Source organism: Eschrichtius robustus, chromosome 10 (assembly GCF_028021215.1).
Source record: "Eschrichtius robustus isolate mEscRob2 chromosome 10, mEscRob2.pri, whole genome shotgun sequence".
Classification (NCBI taxonomy): domain Eukaryota; kingdom Metazoa; phylum Chordata; class Mammalia; order Artiodactyla; family Eschrichtiidae; genus Eschrichtius; species Eschrichtius robustus.
In genome coordinates this window covers 30,716,919-30,735,932 of record NC_090833.1, presented here as the reverse complement: position 1 = coordinate 30,735,932, position 19,014 = coordinate 30,716,919, and the positions used below count along the sequence as shown (strand labels likewise).

At 40.0% G+C, this 19,014-nt stretch overlaps 1 protein-coding gene across 1 annotated transcript in view; it reads right to left on the bottom strand.

Annotated features, from left to right (window-relative positions):
• GRIN3A (glutamate ionotropic receptor NMDA type subunit 3A) overlaps positions 1 to 19,014 on the bottom strand; it is a 153,574-nt gene that overhangs the window by 31,986 nt on the left and 102,574 nt on the right. Inside the window, exons 4-6 of the mRNA XM_068553316.1 lie at positions 18,646 to 18,791; positions 14,477 to 14,592; positions 5,269 to 5,420 (exon numbers count right to left, since the gene is read on the bottom strand). Coding sequence (XP_068409417.1) covers positions 5,269 to 5,420; positions 14,477 to 14,592; positions 18,646 to 18,791 — 414 coding nt within the window. The remainder of the gene's footprint in view (positions 1 to 5,268; positions 5,421 to 14,476; positions 14,593 to 18,645; positions 18,792 to 19,014) is intronic.

Genomic DNA, 19,014 nt, shown 5'->3' with positions numbered 1-19,014 from the left:
AAAAAAAAAAAAAAATTACATTTTTTTGCTGAGTCAGAGGGAAATGAAGGCAATTTAAAGCCTGCCATACGTGTTCCCCTGTGGAATCGATCACCGAGCCCACTGTGGGCAGAGGCACAGCTATGCTAGGAGGATCGTGAAGAAACATCTGAGGTCAGTTTAAAATTCCTCTCTGAAAATTGCTGGAGTCTGGCCTGCAGAATTGGACCTGCAATTTCCTAGGTGACTCTGGGAGCAGATAAAGCCCTAAAATTAAAAAAAATGAGTTTATTCTCCAGAGAGATTGCAACTAGACAGCTCTGGTGTTGCGAAGAGATGGGAGGTGAATAGATCAAGGTTTTGACAGGGGACCAAGTATTAATGTCCAACTGTGAGAAACAGGTGGAAAAAAGCATCTTTCATGTCATGTTACTAGGTGACCATATATCATTCATTAGGCAAATGAGGATATTTTTTTCAGAGTGAAATTGTTTAATTACTTTGTGACAGCATACATGGACTAGGACTGTACCTGGAAAATGGGAGGTCAGAGGAGTGTCTTTCTCAGGAGCACCTGTTGGGAGAGGTACCCTCCAGAACATAACCTGCTTCTGCTGTGCTGTGCTCTGCACCCCTCCCCCTGGGGAGGACGAAGGAGGAGGGATGTGGTCATTAAACTACCATTTTATTAACTCTTCACAAGAAGTTACTGAAGAGATGAAGAAGCTGAGACTGAGGTGGGTTAGTGATTTTTCCCAAGTCAAGTGGATGGTAGAGGCAGGCTTCAAATATGGCTTCTCTGAATTCAAATCCAGTCCTACTTTCTTCACACTAATAGCCCAGCAATGTATGACATTTGAGGCAAAAGGGATGGCAAGCAAAGTACTGACAAGCATGCTTCCTTCTGACCTTTTCTGGGAGAAAGCTAAACCCCCCACCCAAACAGCAGGTAGAAACTCATGGATTGAGTGATAGAAAATCCAGCAGGCACAGGGCCTTCACAGAGGAGACTAAGCTCAGCCAATGAGCCGAAGATGGGTTTCATTTAATTACATTGTACCTTTAGGTTCTGTGAGGGTGACATCCTGAAATTCTGTCTTAGGTTGTTCAAGACAAACATGCCAGTCAGTGCACAAGGATATGCACTCCGTTTAAATGCACACAGGTGAGCAACATTGCAAAGCAGATTGTTACTGCACAGACCAGAATATGCAGTAGTGCAGGCCACCATCACTGAGAAGTGCTCCATACATGTTCTTAACGTTCCCTGAAGCTGGGGGTGGCACCCTCATCTCTACACACACATGGATGTTATTGTAATCTTTATTTCTGTCTCTGAAGTTCCAATTAAGGGTACACCTCTCTTCCATTCTCCTCATTCCTACCTCTCGCCCCGTTCCAAATTCAGCTGACCTGGAAAATGGGCCCAGGGTTGTGTTAACAACCATAACTTGATCCTGATATCAGCCTCTTATCCAGTTGCTTCCATCTCACTACATCCAGAATTTCCCAAATGCCTCTCCCCTGAATTTGTCCCATTAAAAACCATGGTTGAAAAAAGATGTGGTGTGTTTTGCACATATCATCTGAACAGTTTATGGCTTTTGCTGATTATTTGTTTGTTTTTCAAAATCTGCCTTCTTTTTTGTCCACACTTAATTTGGTTTTGTTTGAACTTACTGATAAATCCTTACAGCCCTGGAACAGTTGAAACCTCATCATCCTTAAGGATATAAGTTACTTTGTGGTTATCATGCTTGGATATAGGCTCAGTATTTTATAAGCATTAATTATCTGCCTTAATTTTCACCACAATCCTATAAAGTAGACATTATCACCCCAATTTGCAGAAGCTGAGGCTCAGAATGGACAAGTAACATGTCTTGTATCACACAGGTGGTGGCGTTCAAACCTAGAACTGTTTCCAAAGCCCATGCTTTCAACCATTATGCTATACTGTAAATATATTAAATATTCTCATCTCAGGATGACGTAAAGGAAAGACCGTAATCACTGTATCAAAGGTGGAGGGCTCTTGAATATGATTAAATCCAAATACCTCATTGTAATGATGACTAGAAGTGGGTAGGATGGGAGAGAGTGTAGAAGAGGTGGTTGGTTGCCTATTTAGCATTCATTCTCCTGTCTCCTCCTTCCTAAGGGAACCCTGCTTTCGTTTCATTTCATTTAGAGAACCCCATTCTCTACGGGGCCATGTATTTCAAGGGAAGCTGCCCCTGGAGCAGCTAATAAGTCCTGGAGGATGAGTCACGACTGGCTAATCTATCATGGTGATCTCATTCCCCTCACCACTGATTGGCTTTAGACATGGACAGATGATGTAATTTTGGCCAATGAATATGAGGAAATCTACTGGAGAATTTCTGGGAAGGTTTCCTTCTAAATAAAGCTGCAGAAAGATACCTGAAGATATCTGTGAACCCCAGGAAGTTTTCCTGATGGAAGGAGAGGAAGTATTAATATTTCTATTATTTACTATGCCAGGTTTTTTACTCAGTCTCTCCATAAATGATCTCTTATTCTCAGAACAAAATGACAAGGCAGGTTTTATCATATCCATTCATGGATGAAGAAATTCAGACTTAAGAGCAGTTAAGTCACTCAGTTGTTAATTGGTAGAGCCAGGATGCAAGTCCAGAAATGTATGGCTTCAAATTTATCATGCTTTGTGTTAGATATTTTCACACTAGAATCAATAGATTTATGTTAGTGCTTGTTAGTCTCCAAAAGTGTGTTCCCCCGTATGTGCCCAGGTGGAGTTAGGTTCTGAGCCTGAAGAGCCCTGTACCCTCAGAGGCTTGCCCTGGGAGTCAGTCCATCCAGCTGATGTCTTGGTCTGATGGTCCTCTGAAATGGCACAGCCTAGAGGTATGCTTGTGATCAGGGAGTTGCCAGTCATTCTGTATTGCTGGCTTTGGGGGCATGATGGGGAGGCTCCCTTCATCTTGTCTAATGTCTTGCTGTCAACTTTGAATCACTTGGAGATTTTGGCTTGAGTTAACCATGGTCACAACAAATGGTAGGAAACACGAAATGATTGTTGCTTTCTTTGCACAGTTTAAGCAATTGGTTTGTTTATTTTCTAGGCTGAATTAATTCAGCTGACCGGTGTAAGCCCAATTTTATTTCTTTTAGGAAAAGCCATGCAAATATCTCCGAAGCCATGCAAATATCTCCATAGAGGTAGGCTTGTGATCAGGGAGGTGCCAGTCATTCTGTATTGCTGGCTTTGGGGGCATGATGGGGAGGCTCCCTTCGTCTTGTCTAATGTCTTGCTGTCGACTTTGAATCACTTGGAGATTTTGGCTTGAGTTAACCATGGTCACAACAAATGGTAGGAAACACGAAATGATTGTTGCTTTCTTTGCACAGTTTAAGCAATTGGTTTGTTTATTTTCTAGGCTGAATTAATTCAGCTGACCAGTGTAAGCCCAATTTTATTTCTTTTAGGAAAAGCCATGCAAATATCTCCAAAAAAATATAAAAATGCTTGCCTTACAGGGTTGTAGTGAGAACCAATGAGTTAACGTCCCTAACAGTTTTTGTCATGTGATAAGAAACAGAGCATGCTATTTCCCTAATTCCTCATTTCCCTCTTTGCTTCCTTTAAATCTTTGCTCAATGACCGTCTTCTAAATAAGATATAATATGAGATTATAAAGGGAGATATGATTCAGATTGCATCAGGGACTATGGGCAGGCTGTGTAGAAGGGAGATTTCAGCTGGGAGTTTATAATGAGAAGGCATTAGCTAGGTAAATGTCGGGGGTTGGGGAGAGGAAGAGTATCTGGGAAGGAGGATGCAACAGCACGTGCCAAGACCTCAGGGCAGGAAAGCCACTGGTGTATCTCCATCTGGAATGACCATTTTGGTGGGGTGTAATGAGCCACGAGGAAAGTTGCATGAGATGAGGCTGAAGAAGTAGGCAGGGTCAAGTCCTGCAGGGCATTGCAGGCCATATTCAGCATTTCAGATTGTTCCCTAATTAACATGGGAAGCCATCGCAGGCTTCTAAGTAGGAGAGTGATCTGCCATGTGGAAAACAAATTGGAGAACGGCAGGCATGAAAACAGAGAGACCAGTTAGGAGACTTTTGCAGTGGTCCAGGTGAGGGATGATGGCTTGGACTAGAGTGATGACAGTGGAGATGACAATAAATGGGCATATTTGAGACATATTTTTTAGAGGAAAAGATATGGCTTGTTGATGGATGCAGAAGGTGAGATGTGGGAGGCATTAAGGATCCCTGCCAGTTTCTGGAATGAGATACTCGATGGACAGAGGTGCCATTATCCAAGATGTGACGCACAGAGAGAAAAGCAGATTTAGGAGAGAAGAGCAGGTTTCAGTTCTGACAAGTTAAATGTCAGATGCCTGTAAGATATTCAAGTGGAAATGTCAAATAGGAAGGTAGATATATGGTTCTGGAGCCCAGAAGAAGAGCTGGTGTTGAAATACAAATGTGAAAGTTGTTGGTGAAGAGAGGCTATTTGGAGTCATTATTGTTGGCTTTAGATTTTTTTTTTAAATGTCAGGCAGACCTCGTACTGCTTTATTTGGCTTCTCTTTTAAATACTGGAGCCTGTGGCTCTTGTTACACCTTTTAGTCTCCTATCTTAATCATCCAATTTCTGGTTCACTTTGCAGGTTTCTTTCTAATTACATCGTAAAGGCAGAGCATTGCAATAAAAAGATGTAGATTCTGACTATTTGTGTGCCTTGGGCAAATCACTTAGGATCTCTGGATATTAGTTTTCCATCAGTAAAAGAAGGGAATTGGTTGTTTTCAGTTTAAAAAATCTAGGATTATCTAAGAATTACCAGTTATAAGTTAATATCTATTTCTCTAAGCAGGATTCATCACTGGACCACTGGGAAGTTAGATCTTGAGAATATTTTGAAGTCCACATTGTGACCAGCAATTAACAGTTAAACCAAACACTGTTAATGTCAGTCTCAGATACTATTGCTGTAATGCAGAACAGCATTTCTTCTGCACTTGTGGATATAACATATAGGCAAAAAATAGAAATTCAGACATTTACTCATCAAAATAGCATCACAGTTAAATCCAAGACAAACTTGTCTTACAGAAAATTCCTATTGAATAGGCATCCTTCAAGTGAAATTAGGAGTAATCTAAATACCATGGTGAGTCTTAGGAGATGTAATAGCCTGGATTATTGGCCACATATGACAGCATTTCCTCATATTTTTCAAGGTAAAGCTGTACAAAGCATCAACATTATCAGCAGTGTTTCCCTTACCTCAGTGACAGCGAAACTTCTCTTGCCACAGGGAACCACCTTGTACCACTTGTCATGTAGCACATCCATAAACCCATGTGACTTGTATTGACTGATTAGCTCGGATATATTGGAGGTCAAAGGAGAGTTGGGAGGGAGACCAATGCCGTATCCTAGGAGAAAATATAATCTCAGATGAGTGTTTCACCTGAGAGTTTCCTGAGATGTTGCCACCATGCTTGCGTGATGTTGCTGTCAGGCCTGGTAACAAGGGCATAGTGAGCTTTCACCATCTTTCCTTCAAAGGACTCAAAAATGTCCAAGGTATACGGGGAGGGGGAAGGGTAAGCTGGGACGAAGTGAGAGGGTGGCATGGACATATATACACTACCAAATGTAAAATAGATAGCTAGTGGGAAGCAGCCGCATAGCACAGGGAGATCAGCTCGGTGCTTTGTGTCCACCTAGAGGGGTGGGATAGGGACGGTGGGAGGGAGATGCCAGAGGGAGGGGATATGGGGATATATGTATACGTATAGCTGATTCATTTTGTGATACAGCAGAAACTAATACACCATTGTAAAGCAATTATACTCCAATAAAGATGTTAAAAAAATGTCCAAGGTATGATTACCTTGGATCTGCTACCTCTCTGAGTAAAAGAGATGAGTCTGGAAAGGAGAGGAATGAGCTGCGTAGTGTGTACTGGGGCACATTGTATTCCAAGGCTTTCTGCCCTTCCCTTCAAGATATTCTTTAGAAGCCATCTTTGAGGTCTTTACCAGGGCTAGGATTCCCTATCTACTTCTCCCAGAACCCCTCCCCTGGACCTTAAATACACAAAATTAGATGAATTACAATCCCTGGTTTATGAAATACTCTTATCATTGGTCATGCATGACCCTCTTTTACTTTTATTTTATTTTTTAATAATAGAATGAGACCATGTGAATGTACAATGTAGCATAAGTACTAAAACATCAGCAAAAACTTGTTGTCAAAAAAAAGGGAATCTGAGGGCTTCCCTGGTGGCGCAGTGGTTGGGAATCTGCCTGCCAATGCAGGGCACACGGGTTCGAGCCCTGGTCTGGGAAGATCCCACATGCCACGGAGCGGCTGGGTCCGTGAGCCACAATTACTGAGCCTGCGTGTCTGGAGCCTGTGCTCTGCAACGAGAGGCCGCCACAGTGAGAGGCCCACGCACCGCGATGAAGAGTGGCCCCCGCTCGCCGCGACTAGGGAGGGCCCTCGCACAGAAGCGAAGACCCAACACAGCCAAAAATAAATAAATAAATAAATAAATAAATTTTAAAAAAAAAGGGAATCTGATAAAACCAAGTGTTGGTACAAATGTAGATCAATAAGATCACTTATTCGTTGCTTGTGGGAATGCAGATTGATGTACCCACTTTGGAAAACTGTTTGCTATTACTTTGTATAGTTGAAGATTTATAAGCTCTAAGACAAGCAACTTTAAGTACATTCCTAAAGAACTCCTCCATAACCACACCAGGAGATATGTACAAGAATGCTCTTAGAAGCATTGTTCATAATAGCAAAAATTGGAAACAACCCAAATGTTGACAAGAGAATGGGTAAATAAATTGTGGAATGTTTACACAATGGAATATTGTATAGTGTGAAACATAATGAACTAGAATGACATGGAATAAGATGGATGACTCTTAGCAACACTGAATGAAAAAGGTCTATCCCAGAAGATTATAGCCTGAATCCATTGTGTAAATGTAAAAACATTCAGAACAAAACACTGTATTTTTAAGAATTCATATGTATGTGATAAAAGTATATTCAGAAAAAAGTCAAGGAATTGATAAACCAAACATCTGTGACAATGGTTATTCAAGGCAAGAGAGGAAGGGGAAAGGATGAAGGAGGAGCATAAAGAAGACGTAATTGTTGTCAGAGTTTTATTAATTAGCTTGGACTCTGTATCCTCGCTTAGTATGGGGCTTTACTTGCTTTCCAAACTGTTACTTCACTGTTAATCTCTGTGAAGAGCCATGTGAAAGAGCTAATTACCTACATTTTGTCTGTAGCTATTGGATAGCATAGTCGAAAAAAGATGTATTGCCCTCAAGATGATTGAGGAAGACAAACTGAAACTATAGCTAGCTCCTTTTTTCGCATATAAAGACCAAAAGGCTGTCAAGAATCCAAAGATACTTCATGGAAACAAATACTTGCTATAATGATTCCATCTTTTTTTTTTTTTAATTTATTTTTATTTATTTATTTTTGGCTGCATTGGGTCTTTTTTGCTGTGTGTGGGCTTTCTCTAGTTGGGGTGAGCAGGGGCTACTCTTCATTGTGGTGCTCTGGCTTCTCATTGCGGTGGCTTCTCTTGTTGCGGAGCTCAGGCTCTAGGTGTGTGGGCTTCAGTAGTTGTGGCACACGGGCTCAGTAGTTGTGGCTCACAGGCTCTAGAGCGCAGGCTCAGTAGCTGTGGCGCACGGGCTTAGTTGCTCCACAGCATGTGGGATCTTCCCGGACCAGGGCTTGAACCCGTGACCCCTGCATTGGCAGGCAGATTCTTAACCACTGCGCCACCAGGGAAGCCCAATGATTCCATCTTACAATTTATTTCCAAGGACATTAGTTTTTGTTCTTTTTTTAAATTACAGATACACAAATCCTTTTTTAAAAAATATAGGGCTTGAGATTTGTGTATAACTAATAAAAGAGAGGAAATAAGTAATACAGAAAAAATTTTTGCGTTTTAAAGAGCTATATGTTTTTTTCCCCCTGGTAATTTTGTTTGTTCCTTAACAATGGCGAGTCAAGGAAATGATGACAATGTCAAGAGCATGATTAGAATTTTCCATTCAAAGAGCTATTTTGAGTGCCTATTTTGTGCCTAGTAGTTTTGGTTTGAAAGGCAAGACTGACAATAAAAGACTTTACACAGGCAGTCTGTTCTTCTGCTGATTCTACCATGAAATAACATTTTTTTAAAGTAATGGGTAACTATACAGAAGTAACCGATTTTCTTTAGAAACTTTTATTATAATGAATGCTATTGACAAATTCAGTTGCACAGATTTTCATTCAGTACCTATTTACATGTCAGGCACAATACTAGTCATGTGTATGATAATATTCACTGACTAATTCACACATTTATTCATTCACTCATTCATCCATTCAACAAATATTTATGAGTGAATAGGCACTGTGTTAAGTGGTTGGGATTTATCAGTGAGCAAGGTAAATATGGTCCCTGCTGTCATGGAGTATACACTCTCTTAGGGAGACAGATATTAAACAATGCACTGCATAATGATTATTTTATTACAACTGAGGCATCCCAGCTTGTACCAGCTTGAGGGAGAAGAACTGGGACTTATACAAACAAATAGTAGAAGATCTTGGAACTCTCTGGTGGGTATGGGTTGATGGTCAGGATCATTAGGCCAGGTTTGCTGAATATTTTATATTTTTTCCCCTGGAGGCAATAATTTTCAACAACAACAATTTCTAATACTTATAGAGGGCTTACTATACACCAAGTACTGCTCTATAATAAACTTTTTACATGTCTTACCCCACTTTGTAGATCATGCACTAGTCTAAGATTGCATACTGGAGTGTGGCATACAGGTCAGTTAAATCACTCTGGGATTCTAATAATGAGAACTAGAACATACTGAGCCCTACTGTGTGCCAGATACCATTCCCCATGTGTCTAACCCCTATGTGAACCCATGCAGAGTAGAGACTTAAAGATTGAATAGGGCTTCCCTGGTGGCGCAGTGGTTGAGAGTCTGCCTGCCGATGCAGGGGACACGGGTTCGAGCCCTGGTCCGGGAGGATCCCACATGCCGCGGAGCAACTAAGCCCGTGCGCCACAACTACTGAGCCTGCGTGTCTGGAGCTGTGCTCTGCAACGAGAGGCCGCGACAGTGAGAGGCCCGCGCACCGCAATGAAGAGTGGCCCCTGCTCGTCGCAACTGGAGAAAGCCCTCGCACAGAAACAAAGAACCAACACAGCCATAAATAAAATAAATAAATTTATAAAAAAAAAAAAGATTGAATAAATATACAGCCCAAGTTCACACAGCTCATAGATGGCAAAGCTAGCATTTGAAATTAGGTCTGTTTGAGTCTAAAACCAATGCTCCCTCCACTGTGTCCATTATAGCATGTGACCAAGGCAAAGGAATACTTGACCTATTCCTCCCCTTCAAACAGGCCCTATCACTACAATCATATTGATATAATCTCCCTAAACCAGGCAATGCAGTAAAAAACTACAATCATCTAAACTGGTGGTTTGAATTCAGCAGACACAAGTATATATTATTCACGGGCAGATTTTGTCATAAACTTCTCAATAAGTTGTGTAAATATAGTGTAAGTACAGCCCCAATTGGTATATGATTGTACATAAATGAGGAAATTAACTAGCAAGGACCCTCCCTGACTATATTGTTTCTCCTAAAAATCCCCTTAAAGCCAGTAATTCCAGCACAGGTTACTGTAATCATGGCAGAATTGTTTTCATTTTTCATTTGATAAGCATTTATTGCATTCATCTATTCATTCATTCCACAAACGGGTTGAATGCTATTCTGTCCCAGACACTCTGCCAAGTGCTGTGGAATTTACCAAGTTAAATTAGACACCAAGTCTATCCATATGAAGCTCATGGTGGCACGGGGGAGATGAAGCATGCATAAATAACTACACAGCATGGTAGGATGTTATAGGACTTTTCTTGAGAAAAAAGAGAGGTGAGTCATAAATTCAATAAACATAAAATATAATGACAAAGATGCAACGAAGAGGATGAAGAAAACTCTGTTGTTAGGAGGAGAGAGATTGCTACCAGATGAAAGGATGAGAGAAGGCATCTTGGAGTGATTCTTGATAGTGGTATTTTGGATAGATGAGACCAAAATGCATGATAAGAAAGTTTAAAAATTGGAAATTAATATTTATGATAAATTTACATATTCTAAGAATAGAATTTTGGCAGTACAACAAAAGTATAAAAATTGCCTTAGGGAAAAAGCTATGTTGAAGTTGCAGAGACATTTATAAAAAATTGCTACATAGGAGATAATAAATATTAAATCACTCCATTCCATCATGTCAAGGTTAATTTGTAATTGACCGCTAAAAATAGATTCCTGTTCTTTAAAATTTTCTGTTAATGCATATATTAAATATTGATATTTTAATAATTATTGGCATAAATAATTATTATTATTATCTAATTAAAACTATGCATATGGAACAAGGGGAGAAACAGGAAAACAAAGTTATGTGGCAATTAGAAGAGGTATGTGTTAAAAGACATAAAAATCAATTTTATTCAGAAACATAAAATAGTAAAACCATTTTTGTCCTCTTTATCAGCTGCTTTTCAAATTTGATTGTGTTCATTGGTCAAAGAATTCTTATTTTTAAATTGCTGAATCAACTTAGCAGCCTGAGTTGCTTTCATTATCATTAGAAACGTGGCTTTGCAATAAAAACGAGGTTGACTATTTTGTGGTTGATAGATGAAGCAAAATGGAATCCTTCAACCCTAGAGATGAAGGCTTCAGGCACCCTTGAAATTGGATACAGCTTAATAGCCCAAGAGAACAATTTTCAGAATAGAATTCTGATCTTTTCCCCATGGATAAATCAGCTTTACTCAGCTAAGAGTGGTGGAAATATATTTTGGCTAGCAAATGTATAGTTAGAAATTCATAGACTTCAAAAATCTTCCTGAAATGTGGTTGGAAAATAGATATTTTGAAAATAAGGTCTTAGATAGGGTTAAAAAGACTTCAGGAAGAAAAATTAATTCTGTTTTATGGTCTGGCCTTGGAATACCATATTTAGCTACTGCAGGGCAATGGTTGAGAACATATTGGAATAGTCCTAACCTTAAAGGAGACTTTAAAAATGGGTTTCCCTTACCCCCAGCACATCAAAGTGGAGAGAGAAGTATTTGTGTGAAGCTGAGATATATGAACGCTATCTATCCTAGGATAATTTATAATGAATTGGTCTCAATCTATTAATTCAATATAATGAATAATAATAATAATTTATTGGGCACTTACTGTGTGCTTGTACATGCTTAACACATATTATTTTATTTACTCTTCATGACAACTCTGTCATAGATGTACTATTCACAAACCCATTATGCAGATGAGGAAGCTAAAGAACAGATTAAGTGACTAGCCCAATGTAGCACAGTTAGTAAAAGAAACTCTATTCTAACCCAAGTACTCAGACTCCAAAGCTAGTGCTCCAAGCACTGTATTAAATAATTAGTGGAAAGCAAGTAACAGAACAAACTCAAAAATGCGCAAAGTCTTCAGCAGAAAGGTCACAAATCAGTACTGTGCAGTTCCATTACTCTTTCTTCTCATTTGACCTTTACTGTCAGCTAACTCCAATGCATAAATTTGGGACATGTATTCATTTATCTCAACACTTTCTTTTTTTCCAGAGCGCACAATATGTCTTTTTGTCCCTGGTGTATGGTTTTTAATATGACCAGAGACTTTCCATATGCTCTTGAATTCTTAATAGTTTTGGTTTGCTTCACTGAAGACTTATGAAAAGGTTTCAAACTCAATGTGGACTATTATCTTTCATTTGTCCCACTTGACCTTTAAGCCTTAAATAAATGCAGGATGGTGAAGTTGGGAGGGGTATTCAGTAGTCACACCGAGTTGGTATAATGTCGTTACTACAGAGAGCGAATGTACATTCAGCATGAAGGAATCAATGGACTCCGTTTTCTTTCCTAAGTTCCCGAAGTCATTTAAGCACTTTGGAGTGTATGCAGACCTTCAGGGTGCTTTTGATTACCTACAATAATAAGTGAATTAGGTACTTATTTCAAATACAACCTAATAGTTATATAATACGTAATACATCATTTATTACATAACTGATACATGCTTTGCATTATACTAGGTCCTATGACAGGATACAGATAGACATATGAAACATTCCTGTAAGCCAAGTGGGTAAAAATTGTTCATAAATTGCTTTTATGATATATTTATGCCTATGAAGTCTAATTAATTAATAATGAAGTCCACATTTTCATAAGTTCACGAATCCTAAATGTTGCTAAAGGAAAGCATATAATATTTTTTAAAAATTTCATGAGAGAGAAATATTCCATAAAAATCTATGAGATTAACTTTTTTGTTAAAAGCAGCAATCAAGACTTTTACTAGTATCTCTATCATGCTGTTTTTAACTTATGTGTCCTCCCTTTGTGTTTTACAAAGTTCTGCTTTTAGGTTGTAAACTTGTTCACAGAGGCAGTATTGAATTAAAATTTCTGATTTGCACCTCACCCAGAATAAACCTGCAATGGTTTTTTTAGAATAAGCCAACAATGACGAGACCGTTCTCTGTATTCAAATCTGTAGTCTCTCTGCTCTCTTGCAGAGAGAGCACTTCCTTGCGCCATTTTGTATTTATCCCCTTTGAAAACAACGCGGTATCTGGAGATGATGGGAACTGCAAGACACCAAGTCTCAGGAGCACAGATGGAAATGTAAACAGGAAACCAGTGGGGAGTTAATTGTGTGGCATCTGGCACTGGGGTCTAGCAGAGGCAAACAAGCTATCTCACCACTGCCTTTTGACAAGATAGAGTTGCCCCCTAAGACAAAGGTGGAAAATAGAGTCCTTCATTCTTTTGCCCACTACAGATAATTCATTGTTAACAGCTGCTAATGGCAAAAGGGACCTCAATTACCCAGTGCATGTAGGACAGAAAAAAATAAGTAACATCTCTTCCATATCCCTAGATGCCACAAAAACTGGGAATTTTCCCACTGTTACATCAAAATGAGGTTATATAATGAATGTTCTTTGGTTTTCTAGTTTTTCTTTGGCTTTTCTTTTTGTGCCCTGCTACATCAGACTGTCATTTTTTTTTTTTTAACATCTTTATTGGAGTATAATTGCTTTACAATGGTGTATTAGTTTCTGCTTTATAACATAGTGAATCAGCTATACATATACATATATCCCCATATCTCCTCTCTCTTGTGTCAGACTGTCATCTTAATAGAAGATCCCTACCACTAAATCTCTCTCTTCCTGAGTTCTATTCCTGGTTCAGGTGGAGGTAGCTTTTCCTGGAGAGGGGATTGATTTCTCTTAGGAGAAGGCTCGAAGAAACAGCATCAGCTGTTACATTCTCATTCATCACAAAAACGAAGACTGAAGTAAAAAATTTGCTGATGTGTTTAGGGGAGACAGGGACCAACTGTGGTTGGGGAATTGGAATCTGAATAGTCTCGATATACTAGTTAACATACAGGAAAGTATAGTTTTCTGGAAATAGGACTTGGGCACCCCCGTGGGATTGTTTCAAGTCAAAGTGCTTTCTGACAAGTGAGTATGGCTGTTTTGGGAGCCAGCATGTACTGTCAGAGGAGGGAAGCTGGGAACTGGGAGATGTGAAGTTTGCTGGTTCAAGCTACCAGCTCCATATATCAACTGTTGTCCAGAATGCAAGGAGCTACTGACAAAGCAGTCTTTCTTTGGTCCTGAAGTTTGATTGATTGGTTGACTAAATTGAAAGCAAAAATTTGCTGCCAGTGGGAAGAAAGACAAACTCAAGGTCCCAAACAAGGTTTTGTTTAGGACTCTTAGAGGTTACTAAACCACAAAACTTGATTTTTTTCTACTTATTTTTCAACTAGTGGAAATATTTATTTAAGGGCCATGAGATTTGGATTCTAATTCCAGTATTATCATCTAATTGTGTGATTATGAGAAAGTGATAAAATGTCTCTGGGCTTTCTTGTGGATAAAACTGAGTAGATTGGATTAAATCAACACTGGGGTCCTTCCAGTTGTAATGCAGTCATTCTAGTTTTAGCATCAGATTCATTACAGGATTTGGACATTAGAAAATACAGATTAAATTAAAACTGGACTCCCTATTTATTACACTGTCACCACTCCCAGATATCTAAAGCAACATTGTTTGGATAACAATGGCGTTTTGATTGTTGTTTTTCTAACAATTGGATAACAATATGTTTGTGGAGTAGGGAGAAAATAAATACCTAACTTCAGCAACTTAATAGCTGAGTGCTTAAGAGCTGAAAATGAAAACAGGGAAGATGAATAGGTCTTTGCCTCTGACATTGGCATTTGTGACTTGCTAGGTTGGCAAACTGAGCACATTCCGAGTAAAAGTGAATCAAGAATGACTGATTAATACCTTCCATGGCAAATGGCTTCCCCACAGTTAGAAGTTTGCAGTCAGCGTCTACTGACACTTCATAATCCAGAAGGGCTTTGTCCATAATGAAGGCATCTAGTTTCTCTGGATCATTCCTATGTTTAAGACGAAGAGAGGAAAAGTAAAAAATGATTCATTAATAGACAGGAAACCCTAAGGCTTTTGTTTAGGGAACAGAAACCTGGACAATAAGGGCAGTACAAGCTGGGCAACTGCTGGCTCTGCCTTGCTGACATCTCACTGACCTGCAGAGAATAGACCAGGGGAAACAGACACTCTTATAAGAGAGCATGACATCTTTCCAGTGGATTCATCTACCAGTTTCTTTCATTACTTCTAAATCCAACAACAAAACCAGAGCGATTATGAATTGAATGGGAAGGTAAATAGTCAAGGTTCATTTCTCTTACAATAACTGAATGAATTCTTTGTGTAAGCATTGTATTTATTGTTCTCCATACATTTTACCCCTTATAATAACCTTGAGGGGGGGGTGGTAGTATCCCATTTTAGCAGATGGAAAAATTCAGGCTCAAAGAGTCAAAGTAACTTAATCCAGTCTACATAGCCAGTAAGTGTTGGAGCTGGGGGTCTCATTAATCAGTGTGTGAAAATTCTTAATTCTTTCTGTCATGATCACTATCATATTCTTCAGAGATCAGGCATTATTTCATATTTGGGAGTACATATTAAGGAAGTGCAAATAAGAGATCCAGCACTCTTGGGGAAAAGGGAGTTCAGGTCTCTTTAAAGTCCATAGGCTGGTGTTCAATAAATGGAATGGGAAGCATATGTAATAGATCTTTGTAATCTGATTTATAAATATATCTCCAGAGACTCATGTTTCACTCCCATCCCAGGAGGCAGTTCAGGCAAAAATCATTTAAAGGCAGGTGTTTCTGGACTATATCAGTGAGTCGGCTGTGGGCTGGGCTCAAGGTGCCAACAGACATCCTTGTGCATCCTTCATGTGTTCTCCCCAGTCTTTGGACATAGGCACAGAGATGGTCCCAAGGAAGGCAGTCAGCACTGGCTGAGCTCCACTTACAAAGGTGGCAAGGGAGGATGAGTTTCAAAGGGAAATGTTTAAGGTGTATGCAATGACTCTTGTTTTCAGCTACCTCAAACTTTTTTTGGAAAGATATAGGACATACATCCATTTAATAAAGGCTTTCTGACCCTCAGTGCTGTCCAAACAGCTTGGCAAAGAGAACAACTCTTCTCTATCCCATCTGGGTCCAGTCATCCCTCTCTTAGAGCCAAAAATGAGGCTGTTGGAATTCAATACGTAGGAGTAGCTTCTAAACTCAGAGGAGAACATGGCTAGGGCCCATCAAAAATCTAAAAGAGAAAGGCACCCTTAGACATCTCTAAGATTCATCATTGAGCGGCAAGTACCTTTTTGATGGCTTTGTCTGAGCCACACATGGACATACATTAAGTAGGTCAACATCCCTTCTTCGTGCCAATGACCATTGCTTCCTCTCTCTACTCTTTTAGGAGGTAAAATAGCCACTTCAAAATAAATCCCTTTTCCAGGAATATTGAATTTAAGTTACAGTGAGGCCTATGTTTAACTTTAGCCAAAATGAAAAACATCTCCCAGCTCCAGAGCTGTGGGAAGCTTCTAAAAGGGCTGGGGATAAGAACTGTCTCCTGGAAGCTGAAGATGAGGAACCTTAATGGAATCCTGGCAGTAAGATAAAAATCAAGCTGAAAGATGCTTCTCCAGTCAAATCTTGACTCTCACAGTACCAGAATGTACCTTGTGAGCTACACAGGAACAAGTTACCATTTACCAATACTCTGCAAATATTTGTGGCAGCAATAACAATACAAAAAATTAGGGCTCAGTTTTTCTAACCAGTATTTCCTGAGGTCCATCTCAGTGGTATCCCTAAATAACTCATGATTTTGAATTGCAAAGTGAAGTTATCTATGGCAGGTCTCTATTGCATAGCAAGGCAAGAAGCAATTAGCTCACAGACTCCCATGGGGCCCTAAGTCACTGGTGAGGAAGTGGCAGTGTTTGATCCAGGTATAAGGACCTTCTAGACTGGTTGAATCATCCTTATAGTTGGCATGGCCATGGCCTACAGTTGTTTCTCCCAGTATAAAATCATGCTGTCTTTTTGAGCATTCATTTAATAACACATATACCACAAAAACCAGTCAGATATAAACATACTAAAAGTAATTAATACTTTACTAGGGATTAATTTATTGGAATACTGTCACCTCAGAAAGCAGGGCCCTAAGTGAGTAGGATGAAGCCCAGGGGAATTCTGATGGGAGAGGGGAGGGACAGGTTTAACACAGGAACCTGTCTTTATAGGCGACTCCAAGGGTTGTGCTTGCAGGTCAGGGCACTGGGATGTCAGGGGGTAACTTGAAGACTGGTTGTTGGGAGTGGTGGCTAAGAGCATAGGCTTTATCTGGGCCAAAAGTGGAGAGAGAAGCCCAGAGAGAAGAAGGCAGAGGGCATTGATGATAAGCTCTGTTCCAATTTCACCTCAATCTATGAGTCACCTGGGGAGCTTTTTAGAATGCAGATTCCGGGACAGGGCCTGAGAGTTTGCATTTCTCACATGCACCCAAATGCTATCTGGTACACGGATGCTGCTGAAACATGGACTGTGTTTTGAACACCAAGGACCTACTCTCCGGTTTTGGTTTCCAGACTAGCCTGCAGCAGTGGTTGGATTCTAGAGACCTGGTTCTAGTCCTGACCCTGCCACTTGCTAGCTGTATTTCCATGGACAAGTTGCTTCTTTTGGAACTCAGCTCCTTCATCTGTGCCTGTTTTCCTGCCTAACAATTTCTTCTCCCCAGGCTAGAGGAGGGCCAACTCTGAGCACTTGGGCCTTCTGGGTGAAGCCTCCAGAATAAATGAATACCCTGAGTGGGGTGGAACTGGAGACTGCAGCAGTGGCTTATCTCACCCTTTCACACTGCCATAAGGGCCCAGTTTGTCAGCCATTACTATCTAGTGGGGAGCCATCGCTGTCTCCCTGACATCTTATTCTTTTTCTCAGCCATGAATTTCCCTAAAGCAGAGGATAAAGAGGAGGAGCTGGGAGGCAAAGGAGCACTAAACTCTGTGTCAGAGAGGGACTCTAATGTTTTAATGTTCTTGCAAAATTGCAAGTGCCATTTCATAGTGCTTCAACACTATATATAACTGCAAATCTGAGAACACAAGGCTTCCTTTCTAGACTCTAGCTTAGTCCATAAAATTGTTTTAGGGGCTGATTACTAGAGCTCTTGAGAAACACAGAGCCCCTGTGTTCCATAAAATTATTTATTTCCCTTTCTTAAAAAAAATTTGAGGTGCCAAGTCTTGTTGTCCTTTGGGGAGATTATTGTGTTTGACAATAGAGAAACCAGTTTCCTGGTGCTGCACAATTCTAGGGACTGGAGTTTGAGTGTATGTCATTGTCCTGAGACCATCAGGCAGGAGGGAGAGGACTGCTTGCCTGCATGCTGTGGTGCTTATCAGGAGCCATTCATCCCCTTCTCCCAGGCAGACTAGATGAGCAGACCCATAACTGCACCAACCTCTTTTGCATTCAGCTTCACTGAATTACAGGCTCTGGTAATCTGCCATGGTAATGTGATTGCTTTTGATTGCTTCTCATAAATGACGATGAGAAGGATGCAGGCATGGGAATCATTGCCTTTTATCTTATTTTCTTTCTACAGGAAAGCTCTAAGATAAAGTCCACTTCCTTCTGATAAGAGGAGACAGTCCACATGCTTAGAGATTCACTGTGAAGGAAAGGGTTGCTTTGGGGCACTTTATCCTCTGGCCACATTCCCTGAGTGTTTGATCATTTCAGCACCATTGTTTTCCCAAGTGATGTCAAACCAACATTTACTTCCCCCACCATCTGCTACACTAATGACTGCACTGGCACTTTGATCAAAGCTATGGCCAACTTGGGACTGTGCAGGAACTAGTAAACTAGGTCACATAATTAAATGCACACTTATTCCATACTGCCTCCTGGATCTCACATGGTGTGAGATATTACTGAACACACAATGGATATATTTAGCTATCATTTTAAAAAACCGACAAACACTACCTCAATAGCAAGACTTCTTTTTCATTGACAACTTTTTGGATGCAAGAGGTTGACACTCACTTCAGATACTCCACTCCATCGGGTGTGTCTGGTACATTGTATCTTCTCATATACTCATGCATCTCTGGGAAGCTTTGCCTCACATAATCTTCAGCACTGCTTTCCTGGACAGTTCCAAAGCGGAAACCTTGAGAGGGATGATGAAGCTATGAGGCAGAAAAAGAAGTGTCTTTAATACAAATTATTCTTAGAGTTGTTTTCAAAATTTTCTTTTCCATCATTCTTTGGAATCTAATAATGACTTAGGATTTTTCAAATGCACACAGTCATAAACAAATTTCCATGTGCCATGTGTACATGCTCTTTCATACAAGCTTTCACATAAGTAACTGTTCAATCTTCACATAAATAATTGTTCTATCTTCAGAA